Here is an 18,929-nt window from a genome sequence, read left to right on the forward strand (position 1 = left end):
TGAGGCTCTGGTGAGGCGTGTGGTGTTGTGTGACTGCACGTAGCCGTGTTGGCACTCTCTCTCACTCTCTCTCACACACACACACACACCCTCTGCGGGCCCGGGGCCCTGCAAAGACTCCACTCCCCCCCGCAGCACACACGCGGGACCCAGGTGTCCTGAACCCCCGCATATGGACCCCAGAGCCCACCCCCCCACCATCAGAGCAATGGGGGTGGGGGACGGCTGGGGATGCCCTAATGCCCTAGGGGGGCAAGGGGGCCGGGTGCTCCCGGGCCTGCGTCATAACTCCCGGCGCCGACGTCAGAGCCAGGGTGGAGGCAAGAGCGGGCACGCGGGGGCCCCGCCCCCCCCAACAGGTGTGTGTGTCCCGGGCGCCTGGGTTGTCTGCAGCTCTGCAGAGGGAGGAAAGCCTGAAGGGAGCACGGTGGGGAGGAGCCCGGACGCCTGGGCTCCCTCCCGGGGGGGCGGGACCAGGCCCCGGGGCTGCGATGAGTAAAGACGGGAGGAAGGAAGAAGGTGAATCAGCCGATAAGTATCCGGGCGCGTCCCCCACAGGGGTGCTCCGCACTCCCGACCCGCAGCCCCCTGCCTCTCCGCCCCCCTGCCCCCCGCCAGCCTTGATGGTGCCCCGCAGCCCCGGGGTGGGGGTAGAGCAGCGAGGCCGGGAGCCCGGACGCCGGGGTTCTCTGTGCAGAAGGAGAGAAATCAAAAGTACAAGTGCCTGGCCAGAGAAATCAAAAGTACAAGTGCCTGGCCAGGGCAGGACCAGAGGGCGGAAAGAACCCAGGCGTCCGGGCTCCTTGCGGGGCTCACGTCCTGGCACGCGGAGGGGTCAGGATCCCGGGCTCCGAGGCCAGGCCAGGATGTGACACACGGGAGCGAGCTCAGTGACTCACGGGACAGGAATGGGGGGCAGCGCCAGCTGGACCCTAGCCACTCTCCCTCCCCTCGCCCCCAGGGCTGCGGGTCGGGAGTGAGGGGCACCGCTATGAGTGGGGGAGCTGCAGGTCGGGAGTGAGGGGCACCGGCAGGCCTGGGGGGTAGGGGGCTGCGGGTCGTGAGTGCGGGGCACCGCTGTGGGGGTCGCGCCTGGATACTTCTCGGCTGACTCACCTTCCTTCCTCCCGCCTTTACTCATCGCGGCCCCGGGCCTGCCCCCCACCCCCCCTCCCCTCCCAGGCGTGCGGGCTCCCAGCACCCCGTGCGGGGCATGCAGGCACGTGGCACCCAGGGTCGGCGCCCGGGAGACGCGGAGCGAGACACGGACCCCACGAGACGTGGACACGGAGCCCAGGCGCCCAGGACAGAGCCGCGCTCACAATCCCACACAGGGAGCACCGGCATCCGGGACAGGCGCGCGCGCGGGACCCACGTGTGTCGGACCCACGTGTGTTCTCTTTGCCTGTCTCCCTGTTTACCTGGCCGCAGCACGTGGCGGGGGAAACCCGCCCCACCGGAGGAAACCCGACCATATAGGGACATCTACGTCACACGCGGCCACGCCCCGGGCTCCCTGGGCTGGGGCGGGCACACGGCACAGGGCTGGGGTAGAGGTGAGGCCGACAGGTGCGGGCGGGGGGTGGCCTTACTAGGAGTCCCCGAGGCAGGACGGGGGGAATCCCCGCCGAGCGGGGCGGGGCAGGGCAGTGACGTGGCCGCGGAGTTCCCATTCATAAAAAAGGGCGGGCCGCGCGAGTGGCACAGAGCGCAGCGGCATGGACCGGGCCCCGGCGCCGGGATCGGGGCCCCCCGGCCTCCACCAGGTACCGGGGAAAGCGGGGCCGGGAGCCACACGCCTGGGTCCTCTCCAGCTCCTGCAGGGAAGGGGCCTGGGGTGTGAGAGCGGGACACCTGGGTTCCCTCTAGCTCTGGGGCGCGGGCTGAGAGCCGGGACGCCTGGGTCCCCCCCGCTCGGGGACGGTGCCTGGGGATCGAGAGCAAGGGGACTTGAGAAAGCCCAGACTCCTGGGTCCCCTCTAGCTCTGAGGGGAGTGAGCCCAGAGGGTGCTGGGAGCCGGACGCCAGGCTTCCCCCCAGCTCCGAAAGGGGAGCGGGGCCCGCAGGATTCAGAAGAGGGGTCCGCTGGGGACTCTCCCAGGGCTGCAGTACAGGGCTATGGACACAGCGCTGCAGCGCCGGGAGCGGCCGGCAGGGGCCGCGGGAGGACCTGCGAGGATGGGGGGGGACGGGACTCCCGCGTTATCTCCTGAGTCTGCGGCGGGACTGGGGACGGTGATGAGAGCCCGGACGCCTGGGCTCCCGGTGGAGCTGAACCCGGGACCCCGGGCTCCAGCACAGCTCTGGGGGGACTGGGGGCGACCTCGGACGCCCGGGTTCTCTGCCCTGCGTGCCGGGGCGGGCAGGAGCTAGGGGATCCCCCTCGGATCCCCGGACCGGTGGTGCTGAGTCACGGCGCTGAGTCACGGCCCCCCAGGCTTCCTCTTGCCCTGGCAGGGACTCAGGCGTCCGGGTGCCACCCGGCTCCCCAGCCCGAGAGCCCAGGCGCCCGGCCCCCTCCCCGGGCTGCACAGACCCCCGGCGTTCGGGTGCCCCCGTAGCCATCCTAGTCCAGGGAAAGAAGCCGCGTCCGGGCTCCAGCGCCCGCCCCGCGGGCAGGTGAGGGGGCCATGACGCTGCAGTTTCGTGGCCTCCCCGGCAGGAGGCGGGGCCTGAATGCAGGGGGCGGGGCCTGGCCTGGGAAGTGGGTCAGGGCGGGGCCCCGAGTGCCAGGGGCCTGAGTCACGCCGGGTGGGGCAGCGGGGGCAGGCGGGGCACGGGGCAGAACCCGGCCGCCTGGTTCCCTCCAGCTCTGCCAGGGCAGTGGCACTCGCCCCGTGCCCTGCTTCTGGGGAGCAGGGAGGTAAACTGAGGCACAGATGGGGGAAGGGGTCCGGGTGCCCTGCCCCCGCCTTCCCGCTGGGTCGTGGAGCCCCCCTCGCAGCTCCTTACGCCCATCCATGTGTCCTGGACCCTGTACTGCCCTGGAGGCGAGGATTCCCCATGCCTGCTGCTTCCCCCAGGCACCTTGGGATTGGGTATGCAGCCTCCTATCCATGAGTCCCTGTACTGCCTGGGGGGATTCTTCTTTAGCTTCTGGCAGCCCGCAGACATATGTCCTAGCCGCTCTACTGCCCATGGGGATTCCCCTCTGGATTATGCCCACTGGCACCTGGGCAGCATCCTGGACACAGTACTGCCCTGGTGGGGGGGAGTCCCCATGGCTGCTGCTGCTGGCACCTGGGAGCGGGTCTGCAGCCTCCTATCCACGAGTCCTAGTCACTGTACTGCCTAGGGGGATTCTTTTAGTTGTGTGTCGCCCCGCAACCCCGCCACACACAGACCCCCGCGGCTGGCAGCCCGAATCCGTGTGTCCTAGCCCCTTTACTGCCCACGGGGATTTCCCTCTGGGTGCTGTCCCCTGGCACTTGGGGGTGAGACTACAGCCTCCTATCCACGTGTCCTAGTCCCTATACTGCCTGAGGGGGCAGGGATTTTCCTTTGGGTGCTGCTGCTCTCTGGTAGCTGGGGGCGGCCCCGCAGCCCGCATCCATGTGTCCGGGCACCCGTACTACCCGCGAAGGGCGTGATTCTCCAAACGCTGACCCCCGTCTCTCTGCAGAAGTACCCCCCCTGCCAGAGGGGCTCCGGCTTCGTGCCCAGCGTGGACGCAGTGACCTCCAGCCAGGCCCTGCAGTGGCTGGTGCAGCCCCGGCTGCTGCTGCCGCCGCCGCCCGCGGGCGCTCCCTGCGGCCTGCCCGGCCCCTCCCTGCCCCCCTACCCCCGCCCCGGCATCATCCGGGGCCCTGCGCCCGGCCCCCCCTGCCGGCCCAGCCAGCAGGTGAGTCCCGGACGCCTGGGTTCTCTCCAGCTCCGGGAGGGGAAGGGGGGCTGGGAGCCCGGACGCCTGGATTCCCAGTTTCCCCCACTCTGAGGCTGGGGGGTCCCGGGCGAGACATGGGACAGGGCTTGGGGGGTGGAGGGAACCCAGGCGCCCGCCCCGCTTTGCCAGAGGAGTCACCCAGGTTGGCTTGGGGCCAGGACGCCTGGGTTCGCGGCCCGGGGGGGCTCGGGGAGGAAATGACTCGGGGCTGAGTCAGGGGGGGTGAGTCAGGGAGAATGGGGCCCTGGGCCAGGGGGCTTCCCCCCCCCGGCCGCGGCCTGTTCCAGCGGGCCCCGCTGCAGCCCCCCGGCCGCACTCACCCCCGCCCCCCCCCCCAGCTGAACCCCGAGGACGAGGAGCGGCGCCGGCTGCGGCGGGAGAGGAACAAGTTGGCGGCCGCCAAGTGCCGGAACCGGCGCAAGGAGCTCACAGAGTCGCTGCAGCAGGTGAGACCGCCTCCCCCCACTCGAGGGCACGGAGAGAACCCAGGTGTCCGGGCCTGGGGCTGGGGGCGCACCCGGTGTCCGAGGCTGTGCTGGGCACGGCACCCGGGCGTCCGGGATTGGGTGGGGGTGGGGGGAAATCAGGTGTCCTGGGATGTTGAGGGGGGGCATCTAACCCACGTGGCCAGAAGGGCCGGAGCCCGGGGCAGAGGAAACCCAGCAGGGGGCACCGCGAGCGTGGCGGTGCACCCCGTACAAAAAGACAGCGCCGGCGGCGTCTGCGGGAGCTTCCACTTACCGCCGCCGCCGGGGGCACGGGGCGAGTCTGGGGGGAGAAGCCAGGCGGGAGAACCGAGATGGGCAGGGGCGTCCCAGGGATTTGGATAGGACTAGGGGCGTGGACACGGGACCCCGGCGTCCGGGGAACGGACGACACAGGACCCCAGGTGTCCGGGATGGGGACAAGCCCCAGGTGCCCGGGGCAGGGGGTGGACACAGGATCCAGGCGTCCGGGCAACGGATGGACACAGGACACCAGGTGTCCGGGACGGGGACAGGCCCCAGGCGCCCGCGGGGGGGACGGAGACGGGCGGAGGTGCCGGCGCTGACACGTGCTCCCCCGCAGGAGACGGCACGGCTGGAAGCGGAGCGCGCGGCGCTGACGCGGGCCGTGGCGGAGCTGCGGCGGGACAAGGAGCGACTGGAGCTGGCGCTGGCAGCTCACGGGCCCGTCTGCACCGCGCCCGCCCCGCTCGGCCCCGCCCCCCGGCCCGCCCCGGGGTCGAGGCCCCGCCCCCCGCCGCTGGCCCCGCCCTCCGCCCCGTTGGAGCCCGAAGCGCTGCACACGCCCACGCTCATGGCCACGCCCTCGCTGACGCCCTTCACGCCCAGCCTCATCTTCAGCTACCCCGCCCCCGGGGAGGTGGAGCCAGCCGCGGGCCCCGCCCCCGGGCAGGCGGAGCCAGCCGTGGGCCCCGCCCCCGAGCCCTGTAGCTCCGCCCACCGCCGCGGGAGCAGCAGCAGCAGCGGCCAATCTTCGAGCTCCCTCAACTCCCCCACCCTCCTGGCCCTTTGAGGCCACGCCCCGTGCGGGCCTGGCCCCGCCCATACTGCATCTGAAGCCACACCTCTCGGGTCTGGCCCCGCCCAGTGGCGGGGTAGCGTTATCTCCGCCCACTCCGGCCCTGGGGCCACTCCGCTCTGAGATCGCTCTCCTCTGGGCCTGGGGCAGGTCCCCTTGGGAGCTAGCCCCGCCCACTCCGCACTTGGCCTCGCCCTCTGACGCGGAACCTGCTGGGCGGTTCCCAGGCCCCTAGAACGCAGTGTCTTAAAGGGCCAGGCCCGGCCCCGCTGCTCTAGAACCCAGCACGTGATTCCCGGGCTTGGGTCCAGCTCCCAGCTCATCTCGAGCCACCGTCCTGCGGCACTGGGGCGAGTGCTCTGGACTGCTGTAGAGCCCCCCCGCCCCCCCCAATCCTCTCCAGCCCCTGTCCTGTGGTGGGGCTGGCTCCAAATCCCATCTCCTGGCTGGGCTAGTCTAGAAACTTCCCCAGGCCCCTCCTCAGGACACCCCCCCTCCCCCGCTTGGTCTAGAGCTGTCCACGGGCAGGCCTAGGACTCTGGCTCTGCTGCTGTGGTCTTCGCGGCTCTAGATCCCGGGAGCATGGGAGTGCCGCTCTAGATCCCCGAGCCAAGGCTCCTCCTCTGCCCCCTGCCCCCCACATGTTCTTGACCCACCCGACTCCAGGACCCCCGTCCAAGCTGGGACCCGCGGCTGCTTTCTGCACTGCTCTAGAACTCCTCATTCCACGTCTCCCTCCTGTTCCCGAGGACCCCTCCCCCCGGGACCTAGAACCCAGGTGCTCTAGAAACCACCCCACCCCCCCATGCTCCAAGGCCCCCTTCCAGCCCCGGACCCCTCCCCACTTTGGGAGCTAGATCTGCTGGGTGCTCTAGACCCCAACACGCTGCTGCAGAGCCCCCTCCCCCTCCTGCCCCTTGTTACCTAGATCCCCCCCAGGGCAGGAGGCAGGGTCGACCCCTCCACCTATTTATTGTGACACCATATTTTTGTATTGACGGTGCCCAGAGCAATGAACTCAATGCACGGAGCGAGCCTGTGTGTCCTGAGGGCAGGGGCTGCGGGTCGGGAGTGCGGGGCACCGGGTATCCATCACCTGAAGGCGGAATTAAACCCTGGTGGGAGGGACTAGGTTCCATGGGGGCGGGGCTAGGACGGATAGGGTGGGGCTAGGGCTTGGCAATGACTTCACTCTTGGGGAGGCGGGGCTACCAAGGGGCCGAACCCAGCCGTCCGAGGCGTCTTGTACCAGGCTGGGGCGGGGGGAGGGGATGAGCCCGGGGACTCCAAGTCCCCTCGCCGCCCCCTCCGCGAGCGGGAGGGAACCCAGTTGTCCGGGCAGCCCCCGCCCCAAGAAAGTGAATGGGAGGGGGCGGGGGGTGCTGTGAGAAGAGCCCCGGACTCCTGGGACCCTCGCTGGGTTCAGCAGCAGTGGGAGGAGGGACCCAAGAAGCGGGTTGGGGGCGCCGCCCTCCCCCACCCCCACTGCCGTGGGGGGGGGACTAGGGGGCGGGGGTTATGGGGCGCTGACCTCCACGCCGTGTCGGAGGTGGGGGCAATGGGGAGTTATGAGAGGTTATGGGCGGCTGGGGGCGTGGCCAGAGCACTAGGGGGCGGGGCGGGGCACAGGGGCGGGGCCAATCGCACTAGGGGCGGGGCTACACCATGGGGGCAGAACCTAGGGGCCTGGGGTGGAGCTCTAGGGGCGAGCGGGGGTCACACCTCGGGGGTGGGGACAAGGAGCTGCGGGTCGGGACGGCGGGACACCCGTGTGCGGGCTGCGTCCTGGAGCCCCCCTGCTCCCAGCGCCCAGGGCCCCGGGAGCAGAACCCAGGCGTCCGGGCTCCGCGCCCCCTGTTCCCCTCCTGGGCCACCAGGTGGCGCCACCCCCGCCTAGACCCCCCCCCCAGCCCTTCCTGGGGGCGCAGGGGTCGGCCCCTCCCAGCTAGAGCCCGGATCGGGCCCCCGGGGGCTGCCCCTTGTCCTGTCCCCCCGCCCGGTTCCCACGCCCAGGAATGCCGGGTATTTCCGGCCGCAGCCCCCTCCTCTCCCCCCGCCCCCAGCCCCACAGACAGCGGCGGGGCGTGGGGAGGGAACACGGGCCCGGGCCGATCGTCCAGCAGGGGGCAGCGAAGGCACGTGGGGGGCATGTCTGGGGGGGGGTGTCCGTGCTCGGGACGCCTGGGTCGTGTGTGTGCGTGTGTGCCTGGGTCCTTTGTATGTGTGTGTCTGTCTGTGTGTCCCGGACGCCCGGGTCCCGTGTGCGTGTGCAGGACCCTCCCGGTCCCCGGGGCCGGGCCGGGCCGGGCCCGCGGCATGTGAGCCGGCAGCGCCTGCCAACGACACACCCACCGCGGCTGGCCCCGGCCCCGGCACTGCCCAGCCCAGCTGGCGGGTGGAGGCCCCGAGTCCTCTCCAGCATTGGGAGGGGCCCGGGGGATGAGAGCAGGGGGGCAGAGAGCCCCGGACGCCTGGGTCCCCCCCCCCACCCAAGGGAGAAGAGAACCTAGGGGGGTGACAGCTAGGAGCCTGGACGCCTGGGTTCCCTCCCTGCTTTGGGAGGGGAGCAGGGTCTGGCTGTGAGGGACTTAGAGCAGCGGGACCCTGAGATCCCAGATGCCTGGGTCCCTCCCTGCTTTGGGAAGAGAAGAGGGGTGGGGGGTGGAGCTTAGAGCAGGGGCGCCTGGAGGCCTGGGTTTTCTCCCCACCGTGGGAAGGGAGTTGGGGGGCTGGGACCCTGGATGCCTGGGTTCCCTCCCTGCTTTGGGAGGTGACGGGGGGGTTCCATCAGCCCAGACTCACGGGTCCCCCCCACCCCTTCTTCTCCCAGCCCAGCCAGCTCCCCCATCCCCCGCATCCCTGCCTGCCTCCACCCCCCCTCCCCCTGTCCAAGGAGGCTGGGCCCAGCTCCCCGCCCCCCCTCCCCGTCCCTCCCTCCCTGCCCCGACTGTAGCCGGGCGGCCTCGGCCGAGGGGAGCTCAGAGTGAGTGCCGGGGCCCCTCCGCCATGCGCCTCCTTCTCCTCTTCGTCTTGTGCCTGCCCCTGCCAGGCCTGGTGCCGGCCCAGCCTTCAGCTGCCCGCTGCAGCCCTGGGGGCTGTGTGGCCCTGTTTCCCCAGCCCCGGCCCTTCCTGGAGGCCTGGCGCAGCTGTCGGGACCGTGGCGGGGACCTGGCCACCCTCAAACACCCTGAAGAGGCGGCCGATGTGGCCCAGCTGCTAGATGAGGCACCGCGCCCATCGCCGGGACCCCGGCGCTACTGGATTGGGCTCCAGCGCCAGCCCCGGCAGTGCCAGCCCCGGCGCCCGCTGCGCGGATACACCTGGACCACAGGAGAGCAGGACACGGCCTACACCAACTGGGCCCGGGAGGAGGCGCCAGCCAGCTGCAGCCTGGCGCGCTGCGTGGCCCTGAGCCACATCGCTGGTGCCCACCAGCCACCGGCCTGGCTGGACGGAGCCTGCACGGCACCCGCTGATGGCTACGTGTGCCGCTTTGCCCACACTCGCGCCTGCCCCAGCCTGGGCGCCGCCAGCTACGCCACGCCCTTCGGCACCGTGCCGGGCCCGCTCAGCCATGTGCCCTTTGGTACGGTGGCAGCCATGAGCTGTGGGGCCAGCACGCCCGCCTCGGCCCTGTGCCGCTACCGCGAGGACGGCACTGTGGGCTGGAGTCCACCAGGGCCCCCGTGCGAGGAGGAAGCAGCATCACACGAGGGCTGGTGCGAGGGTGATAATGGCGGCTGCCAGGAGCTGTGCATGGACACGGGGCCCAGCCACACCTGCGCCTGCCACAGCGGCAGGGCCCTGCTGGCAGACGGGCGGTCCTGTGGGCCAGCACCACCCTGCCGTGAGCACCCCTGCGAGTATGCCTGTGCATCTGAGGGCACTGGTTACCGCTGCCTATGCCCTGCTGGGCACCGTCTGGCACGTGATGGGCACTCGTGTGAGGACGTGGATGAGTGTGCTGAGGCAGGCGGGGCCCCATGTGAGCAGCTGTGTGAGAATGCACCAGGCGGGTACCGGTGCCGCTGCCGTCTGGGCTACGCTGGCGATGGGGCAGGGGGCTGCGGCGATGTGGACGAGTGTGAGTTGCCCGGCGTCTGCCACCAGATGTGTGTCAACTACGAGGGTGGCTTCGAGTGCTTCTGCGCTGAAGGCTATGAGCTGCAGGCCGATGGTGTTAGCTGTGCCCCACTTGGTGCTGCCCCAGGGCCTCCCTTCGCCTGGCCCCGGCCCCCAGAAGAGGAGGAAGAGGAGGAGGAGGAGGAGGAGGAGGAAGACCTGGCCTACAGCTGGACCCCCGGTGGGACACCCCAGGCCCGGCCTGGCACAGCTAGAGCCCCCCGAGCACCTCCCACCCCACCCGCAGCTGCCTGGGTTCCCCTGCTCAGGTCTCCTTACCCCCATGGTACTGGGGACACCTGGGTTCCCCATGGAGTTGAGCATGCTTGGGTTCCCCCCGGCCAGCCACACCTTGCTGAGGATATCTGGGTTCCCCCCGGCCGGCCCCAGAGAGCAGAGGACACCTGGGTTCCCCCCAGCCGGCCCCACGGAGCTGAGGGTGCCTGGGTTCTCCCTGTCGAGCCCCATGGAGCTGAGGACTCCTGGGTTCCCCCCCACCAGGCCCACGGAGCCGAGGACTCCTGGGTTTTCCCCAGTGACTCCCCCCAAGCCCAGTCCCCGCTACTCCCCAACCCTGCCCACAGAGCCAGGGACACCTGGGTTCTCCCTGCCCAGCCCCCCACCCCACACGGGGTCGGGGGGGCCTGGCTTCCCCTCACCAGGCCCCCCACATCCCACAGAACCAGGGATGCCTGGGTTCTCCCTGCCCAGTCCCACCCCTCTCAGGACACCTGGGTTCCAGTGATCAGGTCTTCAGACCCCCAGGGCGTTGAGGACACCTGGGTCCCCCTCACCCCCAGGCCCAGAATCCAGACCCCCTCACTCCCTGACCCCCCACACAGGGCCAGGGACACCTGGGTTCTCCCCACCCGTCCCCCCAGAGCCAGGGGCCCCCCACTCCCCCACAGCCCCCCTGAGGGCCAGGATGCCTGGGTTCCCCTGACCAGAGCCCCCACCCCCCACAGAGCCAGGGGTGCCGGGGTCCCCCCCACCCCCCGCGGAGCCCAGGACACCTGGGTTCTCCCCACCCGCCCTGCCAGAGTCAGGGCACCCCTGGTCTCCTCCACCTCCCACCAAGCCCGGGATGCCTGGGTCCCCTCTTCCAGCCCCCCCACCCCCCACAGAAACCCTCCATCTAGGGCCCGAGATGCCTGGGTCCCCTCGTCCAGCCCCCCCACCTCCTCCAGAGCTTCCCCTTCCAGGCCCCCCAGAGCCCAGGACACCCGGGTCCCCTTTTCTGGCCACTCCAGAGCCGGGGGTGCCTCCATTCCCCCTTCCAGCCCCACCACTCCCCCTAGGACCCGGGACCCCTGGGTTCCCACTTCCAGGCCCCCGGCCAGAGCCCGGGACGCCTGGGTTTCCCCTTCCAGCCCCCCCAGAGCCCGGGACGCCTGGGTTCCCGCCAGCCACCCCGCCACTGTCCGGGCCCGCCGGGTACCCCCCACCAGCGCCCCCGCGCTCCCTCCGTCCCCCCGCCCCACGGCCCCGGACGCGGAGGATCCCCGCAGCCCGTCGCCGGCGGACCCCGAGGGCGCCCCCCCGCGGCTGGCCGAGGAGGGACCGGGATCGGGATCGGGATCGGGGCCGGGCGGGCGGCGCTGGGTGCTGCTGGCGCTGCTGCTGCCCCTCGCCGTCTTCCTGGTGCTGATGGTGGCGCTGGGGCTGGTACTCTGCACCCGCTGCCCCCCCGGGCCCGGCCCGCGCCCCCGCTCTCCCCTCTGCTCCCGCTGGGGCGCCGGCCCCAAGGGCTCCCCCCGCCCCCCTGCCCCCGCCACCAGCCTCTGAGCCACCTGGAGCCCCGGCCGCCCCGACCCCCCAGGCTGGGACCCTCCGATCTCCCCACCCACCTTTGACCCCCCAGCCTGGCTGGGACCTCCCGGGCTCCCACGCAACTACACCCCACCTGAGCTCCCCGCCCGGCTGGGTCCCCCCTGGAGCCCCCCGCCACATCTGGCTGGGACCCCCTGATCTCCCCCGGGCTCCCCCTTGAGCTCCCAGCCGTGTCTGCCCACCCCCCGGGTGAATGGGGGGCTACGGGGTGGCAGAAAGGGGCCCAGAGCGCCCCCCCATGGGACCCACGCAGGGACACGGACACGACCCCGTCCCACAGAGCTGCTGCAGAAAGAGCAAGGACCCCCCCCGGGGGGGTGCGGCGGGGGTAAATGGACTCTGGCAGGCTGGACGGACCCCCCCCCCCGCATGAATGGCCTCTTCCAGGATGGTCAAAGCCCCCCCAGGGGTGAACACCCCCCGGGGCAAAATGGACTCTCCCTGCAGTGAATGGACTCTCCCGTGGGAGCGAAAGCTTCCCCCCCGGGCAGAATGGACTCTCCTAGGGGTGAATGCCCCCGCGATGGGGCAGAATGGACTCTCCCAGGGGGTAAGAGCCCCCTCGCTGGGGTGAATGGAGTGTCCCAAGCGAGTGATTGCCCCCCACCCCCACCCCCGGGCAGAATGGAGTCTCCTAGGGGAGGTGAGCCCCCCCACGAAGTGAATCGACCCCCCCTCCCCCCCGTTGGACAGAATGGACTCGTCCCAGGGGGTCTCCCACAGTAGAAGTGAGCACCCCGCTCCGGATTGGAATGGACTCTCCCGGGGAGGGGATGAAGCCCCCCCCCATGTGAATGGACCCCCCCCGGGGCAGCATGGACTCGTCCAGGCGCTGGGGGGCGTCTGTGTAATAAAGGGACCTTCACGCACGAGCCCCAGTGTTTCTTGGGGGGGCTGCCCCCTGCCCCCTCCTGACCTTGGGTTCCACCCCGGCCCCTGGGAGGGGGGTGGGGGCCGGTGAGGTAGGGCTGGGAGGCCCGCCCGCCCGGGCTCTGGGACAGGGTGGGGGGCCCGGCCGCCCGGGTTCCCTCCCGCTCCGTGGGGCCGGGGTGAGAGCCAGTGCTGGGCTGGGTTGTTTGTCTCCAGCTCTGTAATTAGGAGGTAATTAAAGATCCCGGGGCCTGGAAACCCCCTGCGGTGACCACCCCCCCCCAACCGCGGACCCCCCTGGAGCTGCTGGTGCCCCTCACTCCCGATCTGCATCCCCTGTCCAGCCCCCCTCCCCTTGCCCCCCACTCCCGACCTGCAGCCCCTGCCCCGCCTCGCCCTGCCTGTGCCCCTCACTCCTAATCCGCAGTGCCCTTGCCCCCCCATGCCCCCCACTCCCGACCCGCAGGGGTTAAGGTGCCCCCGAGGGGAGGGGGGCGTCTCTGGCTCAGTCCCGCATTAGCTCAAACTGGAAACAGACGCGGGCTGATGCAAACAGCTGGGGCGGGGGGAGCCCGCCTGGACGCCTGGGTTCACTCTAGTTCTGGGAACGGGGCGGCTGTGGGGGAGAGCAGGGGCCGGGGGGCCCGGAGGCCGGGGGGCCATGGGGCCTGGGGGGTAGTGGGCGGAGGGGTCGGGGGAGCCCGGACTCCTGGGTCCTCTCCAGGGCTGGGAGGGGGTGGGGGCTCACACCCATGTGCAGGGAGCCCCAGGCAGGCAGCCTGGCAGGCCTGGTGGAAACACGTGATCACACACAGGCGCGCGCACACACACACACACACACTCGCACGCCTTGTTTGTTCCTGGGGCTGGGTCACGGGAGTGCAAGGAACGCACCAGGCAACAGCTGCGTGTGTGTGTCCTGGACCTTGGGTTCTGTGTGCGTGTGCACGGGTGCGTTTGTGTGCGTGCGTGTGTGAATGCACGTTTCACAGATGCCTGGGTTCCGTGTGTGTGCCCTGAATGCCTCTGTTCAATGTGCACGTGTGTGTGTCTGTGTGCATGCTGCATGTCTGGTTCCGCCTGGGTTCCAGTTCTGCGTGCAGGGCATGTGTAAGTGTATACACAGGGCCTGCATGTGTCTTTGAGCACTGAGCGTGAGTGTGCGCTGTCCAATCTGGGCCATATGCAATGTGTGTGTGCACGCGCGCCCCTTAGACCCTGGCTGTGGGCATGCGTCTGATGATGTGTGTGTGTGTGTGTTTGTATGCCCCTGTGTGTGCACATGGCTGTGTGCATATGAAGCGCCGGTGCCCCTCGCTCCTGACCCGCAGCCCCGGCTCTGTAAGCTGAGCTCGCTCTCGGACTGCGGGGGAGGGGGCAGGAAGTGGGGCGGGGGGCCGCCGGGTCTGCAGCGGCAGCCAAAACAAACAGGGACCCCCAGCAGAGGGGGGCAGGGGCTGCGGGTCGGGAGTGAGGGGCACCCAGGGGGTCTGAGGAGCTCAGGGGGCTGCATGTCACGAGAGAAGGGCACTCCCAGCCCCCCCACAGAGCTGGAGGCTCTCAACCCCGCATGGAGGTGCCCCTGGCCCTCAGGGGTTGGACTGGGGGCGAGTGTGGCCTGGACAGGAGCGGGTCGGGTGTGTGTGTGTGTGTGTGTGTGTGTGTGTGTGTGTGTGTGTGTGTGGGCATGTGGGGGGGGGTGGCTCTTGCGGGTCCCCGGTCGCGGGGGGGGGGGGGGCGAGATCCGGCCTCCCCAGCTGGTCTGGGGTCTCTGCCCAGGACCACGCTCCCTCTGCCCAGCTGCCCCCAGGCCTCGGGGCCCAAGCACGGGGGGCAGGCTGCAAAGATCCGGGGCACGGGGCTCGGAACCCAGGCGTCCGGGACACGCAGACTCCCACCCGTGCGCAGCACAGACACGAAGGGGGCAAGAGCCGGACGCCTGCGTTCCCCCGCAGTGAGCTCGGCGGGCGGGCGGGCGCGCGCTCCAAGCCGGGACGCCTGGGTTCCCTCTTGCTGCGGGAGGAGCCCGGGCCAAGGGTCAGGGCAGGGGCGGGCCCGGACGCCTGGGTTCCCTCCCGGCCGGGCGGGCGGTGCCGCGGGCCCCCGGGAAGGTGAGTCATGGATGAGCTCAGTCCAGTCCGGCCCGGCCGCAGCTGGGGGCGTCACCCCCCCCCCCGAGAACCCAGGAGTCCGGGCCCCCAAACCCCCTTGCTCCCATCCCCCCCCGGCCCGCAGGGACCGGATCCAGGCTTCCGGGCTCCCACGCTCCCCTGCGCGGCCTTCCACGGGCTCCAGGGAACAGGGCTGGGGAGTCACTGCGCACAGCCCCCCGCCCCGTGGCCCTGTCCTCATGCGACCCCCACAGCCACGCCCCTGCTCGCGCACAGGCCTGAGAGCCCAGGCGTCCGGGACAGCCCTGCCGGTGCCCCGCATTCCCGACCCTGCCTCCCCCAGCCCTGCCGGTGCCCCACACTCCCGACCCTGCCCCCCCCGACCCATCCCCGCCGGTGCCCCGCACTCCCGACCCTGCCTGCCCCAGCCCCGCCGGTGACCCGCACTCCCGCCCCTGCCCGCCCCCCATCCCCGCCGGTGCCCCGGACTCCCGACCCTGCCTGCCCCAGCCCCGCCGGTGACCCGCACTCCCGCCCCTGCCCGCCCCCCATCCCCGCCGGTGCCCCGGACTCCCGACCCTGCCTGCCCCAGCCCCGCCGGTGCCCCGCACTGCCGACCCTGCCCCCACCAGCCCTGCCGGTGCCCCGCACTGCCGACCCTGCCCCCCACCGGCCATCCCCGCCGGTGCCCCGCACTCGCCCCCTAGCTGTCCCGTGTCCGCACTGAGTCCGGTCTCTCTGTGCTGCTGCTTGGGGGGGGTGCTGCTCTGTCCCGGCTGCTCCACCTGGCCTCGCACACGCCGGGCACACGCGTGCACTTGCACACACGTCCCCAGCCCAGAGAAGAGGCAGGCCTAGAGCAAACGTGTTTTACACACGGAGCCTCTTGCACCTGTGTATGCACGTGTGTGGCGGTATGTGGACATGTGGCACGTGTGTGTGCCTGCCTGCAGCACACACATGCAGCACGTGCCTCAGCCCCACACACACACACACACACACACACACACACACACACACACACGGAGCAGGTGGGTGCACATGGATCAACACATGTAGCTCACAGAGCACAGCACATGCGTGTGCACAGAGCAGGTGCTGGGGCACCCACGGTCTTCCTATGGCTCTTGTACACACCCCCTCACACACACACATAGTGGCGCACATGTGTGAGCATCTGATTATATGAATACCGAGTTTCACGTGTTTCTTGTCATATGCATATATATTCATACCTGTGAGCAGAGGCCTGCACGTGTGTGTGCGTGTTCAAATGCGTATGTGCAAGTGTGTGCCTGGCAGGCGAGCGTGCTTAGCAGCATGCACGTATAGACGCCTGTGCCCGTGGGTGTTGGCATAGCATGTGTTCATGTATGTGTCTGTGTTCATACATGAGCCTGACAGGCCTGGGTGCGTGTGTACATGTGGCCCTTTGCGCGTGCACACGTGTGTCCCTGGGAATACATGTGTGTGCACCACCACCCCCTTACACTCGGAACATTACAGTAACGGGGCGGCGCTGGGGCTGGACCCCGGGAATCCCGGGATGAGGGGCAGAGACTACACCTCCCAGCATGCACCGGAGCCGGGGAGGCCAATCCATCCCACAATGCCCCGGGCTGCAGCGGGTCGCGGGGGGGGTCCACCCATCAGTCCATCCACCCACCCATCCCAAAATGCACCGGGGATAGAGTAGGAAAGACCTCCCAGCATGCCCCGCGCGGTCAGTGGAGGGGGCAAGTATCCCAGCATGCATCAGGGCCTCGCGGGGGGTGGATAACGTATCCCGGCAGGCCCCGGGTGGGGCGGGGAGGACTGCAGCTCCCAGCATGCACCGCGGCTTGGAGGGCGCCCTTCTGGAGTTGATGACGTTCTGACTCCGGGAAAGAACCACCTCTCCCAGCAGGACCCGGGGGCGGCAACGTCGTGCACCGTACGAAGAACTACAGTTCCCGGCCTGTCTCGCGCCTGGTGACGTCACTCCGCGGCGTCTCGGCGGCTGCGGACGTCGTTGACTACAGCTCCCGGCGTGCCCCGCGGCCCCCGGCATCCCCGCGCGCTGCACGTGTGTCCTTGCCCCCTGGTCAGTCCGGGCGCGGGCCGGGCTCGGTGGTGCGCCTCGCTCCCGCCCGCCCGCCCGCCGCCGCCGCCGCGCCATGTTGCGCTCGGCCGTGGTGAAGCGGTCCGTGAAGCGGGTGGTTCCCAGCAACCGCATGAGAATGATCCTGGGCGCGGGGCAGGCGCAGCCCGGCCCCCCGCTGGGCCCCGTCCTGGGCCAGGTGAGCCGGGCCCTGTCCCGGGGCAGGGAGGGAGGGACGCCTGCGGCCCGTGGGGGAGGGCTGGAGCCAGCACCGTGCGTGCCCTCCAGCTGAGGGGGGGTCCCTTGGATGCAGCCAGCTCTGGGGAAGAGCTGGGCCCAGGCGGGGGGGCGGTTCTGGGGGGTCCAGCCGCCCCTGACCCCCCCCCCCCCCCCCAGCACGGGATCCCCATTGGCGCCTTCTGCAAGGACTTCAACGACCGAACCAAGGACATCAAGACCGGCGTCCCCCTGCCTGTGCGCATCCACATCAAGGTGCTGCCGCAGTCGGGACCCTGGTGGCCCTCAGCCCCCGCCCCCCAGCACCGCTGTGTGCCCCAGTCCCCGCCACACACCCCTGCGGCCCCGCTCAGACCCACCCACATCTCTGGCGGTGCCCCCCCCCACCAGCCCTGCTCTGCCCCTGGGCCCTACATCTACTCTGGAGCCCCCAGGTCCGTCCTAGGTGCCTTCAGTGCTTTTCTATGCAGACCCCCGCCACAGCCCCCAGACACCTCTCTCAGCCCTGGCAGCTCCTCTCAGGCACCAGGTCTTCTCTAAGACACCCCCCCCCGCTTTCCCCCAGGCATTGCGGTTATGGGGCACCCTGTTGCCTTGACACCCCCCCCCCCAGTCACCCACAAAAACCCTGGGGCAAGGTGGGCTTGGGGCAGGGGCCAGACACTTGGGTTCCCTGGGGGCGAGGAGCAGATGCTGTGAGGGCTGGGCTGGATGTGGAGGGGTCCCACAGGGCTTGGGGAGGGCTGGGGCAGGACATGGGGGGTGTCTGCTCAGGGTGGGGGCTGTTGCAGAGGCATCTGGGGGAAGGGGGCATTTGGGAGATGGGAGTGGGGGGTGGTGTTCAGGAGCTGACGGTGTCTAGTGATCCCTGCAGCCGGACCGCACCTATGACCTGAACATCCACCCCCCCACGACCTCCTACTTCCTGCTTGCGGCCGCTGGCATCGAGAAGGGCGCGTCACAGCCCGGTGAGGGGGGCGTATAATGGGGGTGGGGGGAGGCTGGCCATTCCCCATCCCGCCCCCCAAGGGCATGCAGAGGTGGAGGCTGCTCCTCACCCATGGATGTGAGGGGGTCTCAGGCTGACACCCCCTCCGTGAGGGGGAGGGGAGGTCCCAGGCTGATGATGTCCCCTCACCTCCCCAGGGCACGAGGAGGCAGGGGTGGTGTCGCTGTCGCAGCTCTATGAGATTGCGCAGGTGAAGATTGAGGACCCCGGGTTCAAGCTGCGTGGGAAGGGCCTGGAGGACGTGGTGCGCTCGCTGCTGGGCTCAGCCCGCTCCCTCGGCCTGCGCGTCGTGCCCCGGTGAGCCCCTGGACGCCTGGGTTCTGGGGGACCAGAGGGGCAGTGCTGGGAGCCCAGTTGCGTGGGTACTTTGGGGTGGGCCAGCAGCCTCAGTACCTTGTTTCTGGGTGGGGCGGGGGGGGCAACTGCTGGACACTTCGGTCCCTGACATGCTGCCTTCCCGCCAGGCTCACCGTGGAGGAGTGCACCACCTTCCGCCAGCGCCGGGCAGACGAGCTGGCAGCCCAGGCTGCGGCCCTGAAGGAGGCTGAGGCTGCCAAGTGACTGCTCGGACCCCTGGGTTCTCCACCAGGTTGCGGGGCCTGGGAACTGGGGGACCTGGGGTCTCCCCTGGCTCCGGAGGTGCCAGTGCAAGCCCTGTCCCCCTTGGCCTGGCTGGTCAATGGTGAAGCTGATAAAATAAACGCTTGAGACCTTCCCCGGCTCCTGTGAGTGAATCTGCCGGAGAAGCCAGAGGTGGAGGGGGCGGGGCTGGTGAGCTAGGGGGCAGGGCAAGTAGCTGCTGTGGAGGAAGTGGCTTGGGGAGAGGGGGACATGGAGGGGTTGGAGAAAATGCGGGGGACAAATGTTTGGGGGGCAGAGGGCTGAGCAAGGGGCTGGCATGGAGGGAGTGGCCAAGAGGAGAGGCAGGGCCAAGGGTCATGGGGACCAGGGCTGGTGCCTGCTCCTAGGGCTGGGCAGGCGGTTGGGGCTCTCCCGGAGTGGGGCCCGGTGCCTGGGTGATTCAGAGCTGCAAGGGGGAGAGGAGGGAGCTGTGCTGGCCACCCATAGTGGTGGGACAGGCCCTCTTGGGTGCGTTCACCCATGTGTGTCCATGTGGAGTTGGGTGTGAACATATGAGGAGGCACATGCAGGCATAGTGGGTGGCGTGAGCATGTGTGTGCAAGTTGGCAGGGTGGTGTGTGCACACGTGCAAGCATATGTCAGATGTGCAGGCAGGCTCTGTCTGTGCAAGTATGAGGGTAT

General features: G+C 70.1%; 3 protein-coding genes across 3 annotated transcripts; all 3 read left to right on the plus strand.

Annotated features, from left to right (window-relative positions):
- Positions 1 to 1,718: 1,718 nt before the first annotated feature.
- On the plus strand, positions 1,719 to 6,437 carry FOSL1 (FOS like 1, AP-1 transcription factor subunit). The gene is made up of 4 exons (XM_059719039.1): positions 1,719 to 1,766; positions 3,380 to 3,841; positions 4,222 to 4,329; positions 4,952 to 6,437. The coding sequence occupies exons 1-4, from the start codon at positions 1,719 to 1,721 to the stop codon at positions 5,399 to 5,401; spliced, it is 1,068 nt and encodes a 355-aa protein (XP_059575022.1). The 3' UTR covers positions 5,402 to 6,437.
- Positions 6,438 to 7,341: 904 nt separating this feature from the next.
- On the plus strand, positions 7,342 to 12,228 carry CD248 (CD248 molecule). The gene has a single exon (XM_019499947.2). The coding sequence runs from the start codon at positions 8,024 to 8,026 to the stop codon at positions 11,312 to 11,314; it is 3,291 nt and encodes a 1,096-aa protein (XP_019355492.2). The 5' UTR covers positions 7,342 to 8,023; the 3' UTR covers positions 11,315 to 12,228.
- Positions 12,229 to 16,260: 4,032 nt separating this feature from the next.
- On the plus strand, positions 16,261 to 18,380 carry MRPL11 (mitochondrial ribosomal protein L11). Its single transcript, XM_059718557.1, has 5 exons — positions 16,261 to 16,619; positions 16,817 to 16,912; positions 17,532 to 17,625; positions 17,804 to 17,963; positions 18,131 to 18,380. The coding sequence occupies exons 1-5, from the start codon at positions 16,497 to 16,499 to the stop codon at positions 18,225 to 18,227; spliced, it is 570 nt and encodes a 189-aa protein (XP_059574540.1). The 5' UTR covers positions 16,261 to 16,496; the 3' UTR covers positions 18,228 to 18,380.
- Positions 18,381 to 18,929: the final 549 nt, after the last annotated feature.

The sequence above is a fragment of the Alligator mississippiensis genome, chromosome 15 (genome assembly GCF_030867095.1).
Source record: "Alligator mississippiensis isolate rAllMis1 chromosome 15, rAllMis1, whole genome shotgun sequence".
Classification (NCBI taxonomy): Eukaryota; Metazoa; Chordata; order Crocodylia; family Alligatoridae; genus Alligator; species Alligator mississippiensis.

What these genes read in the sequence shown, in the direction of transcription:
- MRPL11 (XM_059718557.1), top strand. Translation starts at nt 16,497, where the DNA reads ATGTTGCGCTCGGCCGTGGTGAAGCGGTCCGTGAAGCGGGTGGTTCCC. An exon ending in TGGGCCCCGTCCTGGGCCAG is followed by an intron (nt 16,620 to 16,816) that starts GTGAGCCGGGCC and finishes CCCCCCCCCCAG; the next exon opens with CACGGGATCCCCATTGGCGC. An exon ending in GGCCTGCGCGTCGTGCCCCG is followed by an intron (nt 17,964 to 18,130) that starts GTGAGCCCCTGG and finishes CCTTCCCGCCAG; the next exon opens with GCTCACCGTGGAGGAGTGCA.
- CD248 (XM_019499947.2), top strand. Translation starts at nt 8,024, where the DNA reads ATGCCTGGGTCCCTCCCTGCTTTGGGAAGAGAAGAGGGGTGGGGGGTG.
- FOSL1 (XM_059719039.1), top strand. Translation starts at nt 1,719, where the DNA reads ATGGACCGGGCCCCGGCGCCGGGATCGGGGCCCCCCGGCCTCCACCAG. An exon ending in GGCCCCCCGGCCTCCACCAG is followed by an intron (nt 1,767 to 3,379) that starts GTACCGGGGAAA and finishes CGTGTGTCCTAG; the next exon opens with CCCCTTTACTGCCCACGGGG. An exon ending in CCTGCCGGCCCAGCCAGCAG is followed by an intron (nt 3,842 to 4,221) that starts GTGAGTCCCGGA and finishes CCCCCCCCCCAG; the next exon opens with CTGAACCCCGAGGACGAGGA.